This window comes from Poecilia latipinna, unplaced genomic scaffold (genome assembly GCF_001443285.1).
Source record: "Poecilia latipinna isolate Pla-1442-1.1 unplaced genomic scaffold, P_latipinna-1.0 Scaffold404, whole genome shotgun sequence".
NCBI classification, from domain to species: Eukaryota; Metazoa; Chordata; class Actinopteri; order Cyprinodontiformes; family Poeciliidae; genus Poecilia; species Poecilia latipinna.
In genome coordinates this window covers 195,222-204,681 of record NW_015113020.1, presented here as the reverse complement: position 1 = coordinate 204,681, position 9,460 = coordinate 195,222, and the positions used below count along the sequence as shown (strand labels likewise).

At 41.0% G+C, this 9,460-nt stretch overlaps 1 protein-coding gene across 1 annotated transcript; it reads right to left on the bottom strand.

Moving 5' to 3' along the window:
• Positions 1–123: 123 nt before the first annotated feature.
• cited1 (Cbp/p300-interacting transactivator, with Glu/Asp-rich carboxy-terminal domain, 1) lies at positions 124–7,901 on the bottom strand. Its single transcript, XM_015037411.1, has 2 exons — positions 7,713–7,901; positions 124–2,211 (listed from the first exon to the last, which is right to left on the bottom strand). The coding sequence occupies exon 2, from the start codon at positions 2,190–2,192 to the stop codon at positions 1,611–1,613; it is 582 nt and encodes a 193-aa protein (XP_014892897.1). The 5' UTR covers positions 2,193–2,211; positions 7,713–7,901; the 3' UTR covers positions 124–1,610.
• Positions 7,902–9,460: the final 1,559 nt, after the last annotated feature.

Sequence of the window (9,460 nt, the reverse complement as noted above, 5' to 3'; positions counted from 1 at the left end):
CTGTCAATCAATACAGCTGTCCATCCGCTGAATGGTCCGTTCATCATCCATCCGTCCGTCAACCAATCCATCCATCCATCCATCCATCCATCCAATGTTTTTCCAGAAATATCTGCCATAAAATCATCGTAACTTCTTTTATTTTTAAAAACAAAGAAAGAACAGAGAACTCTGGAAGTTTGAGTCGAGTGTTAGTTCTCCACATACTTTAACAGATCCCATTTACTTTGAGCTGAGTGAACTAGGCGCAGCCGCTGCGATTTCACTGGACGACGCCCTCTGAGGTCGGCGATTCAACGGCTGAAGGATGAGAGATCTGTGCAGCAACAGGCAAGTGGTTTCAGTCCTCTAGATAACAGTGTGTGCTGTTGGCTGCTCCCGCCAGAGTAAAACGTCATTGATCGCTACAAAGCACGATTAAGGTATTAATCCTGCAAGGTCTTTATATGACACCAAATCAAAGCCAAAAACAGTTTTTTTCTTGATTTTGACATTTACTGTGACAGTTTAGCTCTACATCTTTTGCTCTGGGTCAAAGGTGTGTAAACACATACTGTTGAAGCAGCATGCTACCTCCTCAGAAACATGAAGGAAAGTGATTTTACAGTTAGCACAAGCTGATAAAAGCCGTTTTAGCAAAGTTATCCAAGCAGTAAAGTAGAAAACCCATGACGCTGAAGGTGTGTGAATCGAACATTTTGGGGTTTGAGTCCACAGATTAAATGCTTTGCATTAGCTTAACTTGGCAAAGAATTGACCAAAAGGCTCCAGTTGTTTCAGTGGCGCTGTGCTCCACATATTTTTACCGCATTCATGTCACATGCTCCTAAAGCTTCCACGTCCCTTAATCTGATTCATTATGTTCACAAAAACAGCGACTATAGAAGGTTCCCTTGTCCAGGACTAACCTGATGGATATCAGCCGCTGTCTTAAGTAACAAGGGCACAACTTCTTGATCTAAATTCAAACAAAAAGAAAAAAAAGAAGTATTTGGAGATAACCAGTTCTCAGACAATCAGATCTTTGTGAAGCCAAAGAGGCTGAAGTCTCTTTTCCATGAGAGCGGAGGCTCAATATTGTCTATTAAGAAAGCAGGAAGCGTAGTGTTTGTCGTCCTTTTTTGTAGAAGTCCTGGTTCACTTTTCTTCACGTTCTTTATGCGCTGACCCAGGTCCGACAGGTGCGTTTTACTCGTCTTTAGAGTTCGGCCTCTGAGAGGTCGACTCGTGTGTTTCTTTGAAGTCGTCTCGCATCAGTTAACTGGTTTTTATTAAGGCCCAGAGATGCAATGGTGAACAAAAGAGGACATACTCCGCATGTGCTTTGGGTATTTCTTCGAGTGAGAACGTCACAGTGAAACAAACTCGCAAAACAAATTAAAGAGAGAGGTCCTTTATTGTAGAATTTCCCGTCCACGAGTAACACCATGACAGTAAAGCAGAAACAGGAAGGTGCCGTGAATCTCTTGAACTCTCTCCTCGAATGTATCAACCAAGAAAGTTAGGGGAGAGAAAAACGAAACAGTGAGAGAAGCCTTCTCTCCCTTTGTCGATCAATTCCGCTGTCTCCGAATGTTTGTGCGGGGTTTTTGTCCTTTTCTTTTTGCTGGTCAGCATCCAGCCGGGACGTCTGACATGAAGTCAAACTCGTTCTGTCCCAGCCAGAGCTCCGGCAGCTCGTTGGCTCTGTCCAAACCCAGCTCGACCACCAGAGACATGAGAACTTCCTCGTCCACGGGGTCAAAGTCGATAATTCCGGCCGCTCCGGAGCCTTGGCCTGCCATACCGATCCCCACTCCCATGTTCCCGCCGCTGCCGAGGCCTCCGGAGGGCCCCAGGAGAGGGCTGGCCGTGCTCAGCGGCGAGCCCCCGAAGGTTTTCTGAGCCCCGCCGGGGGCCGAGTGGCCGGCGGAGACCCCCGAGGCGAGGCTCTGGTAGTGAGAGTTGAGCTTCTGCAGCTGCATGCTGGCTATGAGGTGCGGACCTGTCTGCAGACAGAACGGCTGCGGCTTGGAGAGCGGCGCGGCTGACAGCGAGACCCCCGGCGACGAGGCGGGACCCACCGAAGAGGAGAAGGGCACGACGGAGGGCTTGGAGGAAGAGTAGTGGAGGAGGGTGGTGAGAGGAGAAGATGACGAGGAGAGGTCCTTCATCGCAGCGTAAGTGTTGCCAGGGCACAGGATTGAGGTCATCACCAGGAGAACCCAGCACCTGCATGAGGACAAAGAGGAAGGAACGGAGAAATGTCACCAAACAGAAGGACGAGGAAGAGATAAGCTGCACAGCTGAAAAGTCCCGCTGATGTGAGATAGACATCAGACGAGATCATTTTCCTGCTTAGATTAGCAGATAACAAAGCTGACTGAGAAAACATCCTCTTTGTATCCCATTAAAATGTTCCATAAGACGCAAAGATCAAACTGAAAAGTCGACAACATTTGATATTTTTCTTGTTACTGGTTCATCTGCACCAATCTCGAGGGTCCGTGAGCAGCTATCTGTTTGGAAATGAGGAGAAGCTGAGCAGCAACTACGTATATGTCCTGTACCTCTAAGTGCCGTCCAGAACCAGAACCAAACATGGAGAAGCAGCATTCAGCTTCTATGCACCACAAATCTGGGACAAACTTCCAGAAAACTGCAAAAGTGTCCTGAATTTCAAAGAATGTAAGGCACCACACACTCTAGTGTTGGTTTCCAGGGCATTTGGATGTGAAACAAACACCAGGTGCTTTCTTATATACAGGATTTTTGTTTATTGCTGAAAAAATCAATCTAAATTTAAGTCAAGTCAATCACTTTTTAAGACTATTATGAATAAAAATTTAAGACCTGTAACATGACAGAGATGTACAGGGGGGAAAAAATTGTGAAGTTTAAGTTTCTGTGGCTCTTTGCAGCAGCTTTGTGTTTCTCACCTGGAACTGGCGAGCTACAGAGCTATATTCTAGCTAGCAAGTATTAGCAGCTTGTTACTAGTAGCCTTAACCTCCTGGAGTCACAGTGATTAAACAGTCCTGCCACAACAAGATTTAAGACCTGTGATCAACATTTTAAGGCTAATATAGATTTTCTTTAACAAATTTAAGACATTTTAAGGACATCCTGTTTCTACACCAAGAAACTGAATGACACAAGTTGATGAGCTGAAAAATGCTTATTCAAAAAGAAACGTGACAGGTGTTTATGCGATCATGGATTTTTTTTTGTTTTTTTTGTTTTTTTGTTAAGTGTTTCTTAATGACAGATTCTTCCCCGGATGAATAAATGTTCTAAACTTAAAGGTTGGATTTTTCCAAAATGTCCAGGCTGAAATGCAGCTGCTGCAGTGGAACAGATGATTTCATTTTAAGACCTTTTTTTTAAATGCAGCTTCACCAGGAGTGCCCATAAATGTGCAAGATATCGCAATAATAAAAACACAACACTGTTTTATTGCAGGTTCCTGATGAAACAGAAAAAGCCCTGTTGACTGTGAACAGCAGGTTCACTCGTGTTCCTCGGTCCCGGTAGATCACAAGAGTCACATCTGTGTGGGAAACATGCAGCAAGCCGATCCTGGTGCCGGGACGGCCGCATGACTCTGAATTTGAGAATGACTTTGTGTGTGTCTGCTTTTCCTCCTGACCTATTGAACAGCAAATTAACCATGAAAAGGCCTGTGGGCACCGGCAACTTGAAGTAGTGTTTATGGGGCTGAGTATGTAGGCTGTGTGTGTGTGTGTGTGTGTGTGTGTGTGTGTGTGTGCGTGTGTGAATGGGACTCCCAACACAACAGAGCCTTTGAGGATCTCAAGGAAAGCCTGGGTCACATGTGGGGGCTAGGGGGGGAAATACATATGGGCTCTGAGAACAGGCCATATGTCTGACTGTGTCTCAGAAAGTGTATATGTGTGTGTGTAAAACTCAAATATGTTATTGCAGTGTGTGGAGGTAAAAAGGCTGAGTAATGCAATGCGTGTGTATGTGTGTGAGCATGCAACACAATCCTTGAGGCTCATATTATGGTCTCCGAGCTGGTTTATATTACACTTAGTTCAAAAAACATGTGTGCCTTAACACACACACACACACACACACACACACACACACACACACACACACGCAGCCTCTCCTCTGGCTCTTATTTAGAGAGAGCATAATTGCTACAGGCAGGCATGCAGCTGCACTCCAACGATAGCGCTAACACACAAACAAAGATCCCAAACAGCTGTCAATGGCAGGTTTGTGCGTCTGTTCATTATTCATTGGCCGATTACTGTCAGGGGCCAGGCCGCGCATGAAGCCTCTGCCCAACAGCTTGACACCACATGAGCACGGAAGATGCAAACATAAACAGCCCACCGATCCCCCACTGATGCGTTTTTTTTTTTTTACATTTATCAGATGTTAATGACAGGATTCAAATATTCAAGAAACTCCTAGGAAGTTCTGTAGGATGATTTAAAAAAAAGGGATTATGTTGTATTTGTAATCAAAATGTTTTTCTTTCTAAAAGGATTTCCTGTAATAACTGTCAAAATCTTTGTTCAGTGGTACGTCTTATGCCGTCTATCTTTTGCCTGTATCTCTGCGACAGAGATCAAACAAGCACATTTTGAAGCCAGAAGAGAAAACTTAAAAACAACAGGGTGGAATTTCAGTCTTTAGTGCAAGATCCAGTCCTTGTTTTGGCAGTAAAGTGATATATGAATACTGTCTCACCACTTCTATTTTCATGCTTGTTCTCCATCCTTCTACTCTTTTAGCAACGGAAAAAAAATTGAGGCAAAAATTCTTTCAATTGTCTGTACTGCTCAACTCCGCCAGTAGATGTCACTGTCCCCTTCAGTCAGACACTTAAACTTTAAAATGAAGACTTATCTAACAATTTGAATAAGGATTTGAACAAATAACAACCAAAACTGTATTTAAGTATGTTGGTGTAGGAGTGGAAAGTTTTTATTTGCCATAGCTGAGTCTCTTATCTTTGTATGCTGGAGAAAATAACTAACTTGCATTTAAATACTTAAACAAACATATAAATTTCAAATGGCCTGTGTAATTGGATTAATGTTACTTTGAGTGTGAGATTGACTGTTTTACCTAGAGTAAATTTAGAAGTGATGGTAATTTGAGCTGTGTAAACTGCCAACAGGGGGCAGCAGTGTGCAAATTTAAAAAAATAAAACAAAAACGCAAGGATTCTCCTTATCTCCAAATTTAACAGCCTTGTGAAAAAGCAGTTACCTGTTCAGTGAAGATATGACAAAATACATTTCATTTTTCATTTGTTTAACAGAAAATAGAGCTATTCTGAAAACCGAGGGCTGGATATCCCTCACAATCTGAACCAGCCTCTACTCAAACGTTTGTGTGTGAACGGAGGATAAAGCGTGAGGTTCAGATCAACAGAGTGAGGAAGGATGCTGTGAACAACAACTGGAGGAGGGCCAGTGTTTTTTTTCCTCCTCACAGCTGACCCGTCTTCATTGTGTTCCTCCCGCACATTCGCAGCGCTGTGAAATCTCGGTTTCGCTTGGCAAATTATTTCATTAGCAGTCTGGACTGCTGTCTTGGCTGCGAGCGAGTCTGCATCTGTCTTAATTTTCTGCTGAGGTAATTAAGCCAGACTCTCCCAGCAGGCATACAACTTCATATGGTGAACATTAGCCAAAGGCCTACAACTCTAAATCACTACTGAAAATATAAACATCAGAACCAGAATGAGTTATAAATTGAATTGGCACTAGCCATCAGCAACTCCAAATTGTTTTGGAACTTGACAAACTTTGACTGCTTCACTTTAAGTTAGCTAAAAACATTATATGAATAGTGTCACATTCTGAACCAACCTGTACCCAAGCATTTGTGTGTGTATGGAGGATTTCAACAGAGTGAACTAAACTGAGTGAACTGCTCAATATTCAGAAATATTGAGCAGCTCAATATTCTGCAAATTCTCAATATTTCTGCTCAACGTTCATATATTCACAGATTTTTCTGTGGAACAACACCAAATCAAAAATATTCAAAATAAAATACAGCATGAGAAGGTTTAAAACCTAGCTTGACACGCTATTACCAAGCGTTTGCAAAGCAGCCAATCCAGGAGCTCCATTCATTTTCCTTGGCACTGATTGGCTGTACCTCCAAGAGCAGAGATAGGGAAAACTAGATCATAAGACGGTTTTCCACTCCGTGTTTTAATGCATATTACGATTGTTTGAACTATTAAAATAGGTAACTATAAGTATTTTCAGAGGAGATATCACTAATTTTAGTTATTAATAGGCGACTGTAGTCCCTAACAACCGCAAGTACCAGGGTCCACTGTACAACAGTCAATTTACAGAGGAGAATAATGTTTGCAAAAGAATCAAAAGGAAAGTCATTGCTGCTCCGTCAGTCCTCAAGCTTACAATAATAATTTTGTCCACTTCTCTCCATACCGTATCTTTCTGAGTTTCCTCTTTAAAAGCAGCTCTACTGGCTTAAATACAAATGTGTTAAGGAGCTCTTTTACTGCCATTATCCAACATTTTCAGTGTCTCGTACGTTTCGGAATTAGTCCCAACAGGACGAGAAGTCGCAGCTGTTTTGGCGGAGTGATACGGTCGTCAGACTCACTGTGCGCATTTCTGCGCGAATACAGCGTCGTTGTTTGGCTAAGAAAACTAGCTACAAACAGAACAGCGTCCCCTTGCGAAACTGTTGGAAGTTAAAATGTGCAAGTTTAGAGATGCATCCACCGGGTATGAACATTTTTAGTCAAAGTTGTTTTCATAAGTTAAAATGAGCAAAATCGTGCTAATTTCTGATCAGCTGAACTTTCTTTATATTTCTACAAACTATCTGCAAGGTATGACATGAGGAAAGATAATTACTATAGATAATACCTTCACAAAACATAAGTTAAAAAATCTGAATTATTATTTTTTTTCTCATGAAACATGACTTTACTGAAATATCTTCAGCTAACAAAAGCTTTAAAAACTGTTAAACCAAGATAATTTGCTAATACAGCTAGATGCCAATTCTCATTTACAGCTGGAAATAGTCTAAATAAGATGAAATTCAAAAATAGTACATTAGGGAAAGGATTTGGTTAGCAGTTCTGAGTCCAAAACATCAGTTATCAAATGGTACTAAAGGACTACACATCAGCATAACAGAGATTTTGTGGTGCAGCAAATATGAAGAGTGTTGTGGGAGTTTGGGAAATCACAAAATGTTGTTTGAGTGCAGACACTCAAACCCCCTACAACAACAACAACAACAGCGGTTTCAGTTACACAGTTACAGACTGGCGAGCTAATTAAAATGTCAGTGTGTCTGTCCTGCTCACACACACAAACCAATGGCTCTAATTGCCTCCATATTGAGGATGATTATTAAGAGGCAAATTAAAAACAGAAACAACAGTCTGATTTTCGCGAGTAAAATTTTTACGGTTTCTGCCTGTTATACAGAGAGCAAGCATTGACTTTTAACTTTAAATATATTCTCACTATTTCAAATGCTAAAACATCATGATAGTCTCCTAATACACTGAAGAAAATCCTGAGATGTTCATTCAATTTACTACAAGAAACAATAAATAGCAGCAGTATGACAAAAAGAATTGGTGAAATCGCGCATATAAAAACTTTCCCTCGATTCATCACAAACATTCAATGATCTGCTGTCATGATGTGGAAAAATAAAATAAAATAAATCAGAGATGGACCAACCTGCTAGGAGTTTAAAAAGCCCAGTCCAGGAAGAGAGAGCGTGTCTGCTGTGGATGTGAAAGTGAATTACTGGAGACGCTGAGGTCTGTCAGGGAGAAGCGTGTTCACAGAGTGACTGCAGGAGGCTCTGTCAGATCCTCAGAGAGCTGCTTGCTGAATAAAAAGCAGTTTGTGTGTCACTCCTCCTCACTGAAAAGCCCAGTGTGTGTGTGTGTGTGTGTGTGTGTGTGTGTGAGTCCAAACATCCGCAAAGCAAGGAGTGGAGTTTCACTGGATCTGGACTGAAGTCTGATTAGCACAGACAAGAAGAAAACTATTGTGGCTGTTTCTACATTTTATTTTAATGGTTTTATTTTATTATTTCATTAGCATATCATGCTCTACTTAACGTGGAAAAGTCGGAGAAACAACTTTCCGTTACAGGAGAACTGTTTATCCGCTGTCATGCTAGGTAGCATTAGCATGCCACAGCTCCATGGTGTCGTGATTAATCATGATTAGTGCTAGAGTGATTAATCTGATTAAATTTTGTGATCGATTGACAGCACTAGTTTAAAGACATAAGAAGGAGAGAAAAGTATTGTTGTTGGCTTATTCTCCTGACAGTAGTTAGCAGTGCAACAAATGGTAAATCTAACTGTGTGATTAAATTCTTGTTCTATTGTTGAGCTTCTTGTTGATTGCAGACAACATGCTACGACATGTTAGCATTGGAGGAAACCTCCACCACTTTTAAATCACTTGTGTGGCCACGTCTGGGGCACTTGGAAGAGAAAAGAAAACTGTGATGGAGTTGTGGTTTGTATAGATGCATGATCAGAGACATTTGTTCTTTTATTCAAGGCTGAAAGAGCAAGAACAAAGTTGTTCCTGGACAGGACATTTCATACAGTGCTTCATAAGAACTCAAAGAACTCTTCAACATGCGTTCCTTCAAACGCTAATGTAACACTGAAACCCTCGCAAACCAAGTTTTCAGGAGCAGGATGGTGTTATTTTGTTCTTGCAGCCATGTGAGAGAGAACAAATTTCTCTGTTTTTGGCAAAGTACGTTAGACGTTTGTGGACCAGAAATTAAAGGTTTGCACTGGAAAAGGATATCAGACATTTATGCTCAAGTTGAGATCTGATTGGTGTCTCTCCTCTCCACAAAATGTTTAGATGAAACGTTGAATTCAGATTACTTAAAACACACTTGAAGATTTGTGAAACCTTCATTCTGTTGCTAGCTGTGTTTCCAGTGACCAATATTTGCGCAATTTGACATTTAAAAAAAAAAAAAAAAAAAAAATCATAATAGAAACAAGCCAATTTCTGAAAAACATGTTTTTCGATAAACGTTTCAGTGCTAGGACATGACGATTTTTTAAAAACTAATTTTAACACAGCCAAATAAAAAAATTGGCTATGTTAAAATTACTTTGTTTCGCAAAACTGCATTGGAAACACTTTTTCCACATCACGCGAGTCCCGTGATCAACAACCGGATGTTTCCACTGTTGCAAACGACAAAGAAGACGACAGGAAGTACAAGTCGTTGGAGGATAATGCCCGGGCATGGTTTTTTTAAATTAACAAACGCAAAAGAAAAGTGATTTCTTTTGCATTTCCTAATTGATGGAAATATCGTAGTTGCAAAATTGTAGGTGTTTTTTTTTTTTTTTTACTTTAGAGAAATATTGACAAGTTTACGTACACTCATAATGGGATCGCAGCTAATGAAAACGCTAAAAGGGATCATATCAAAC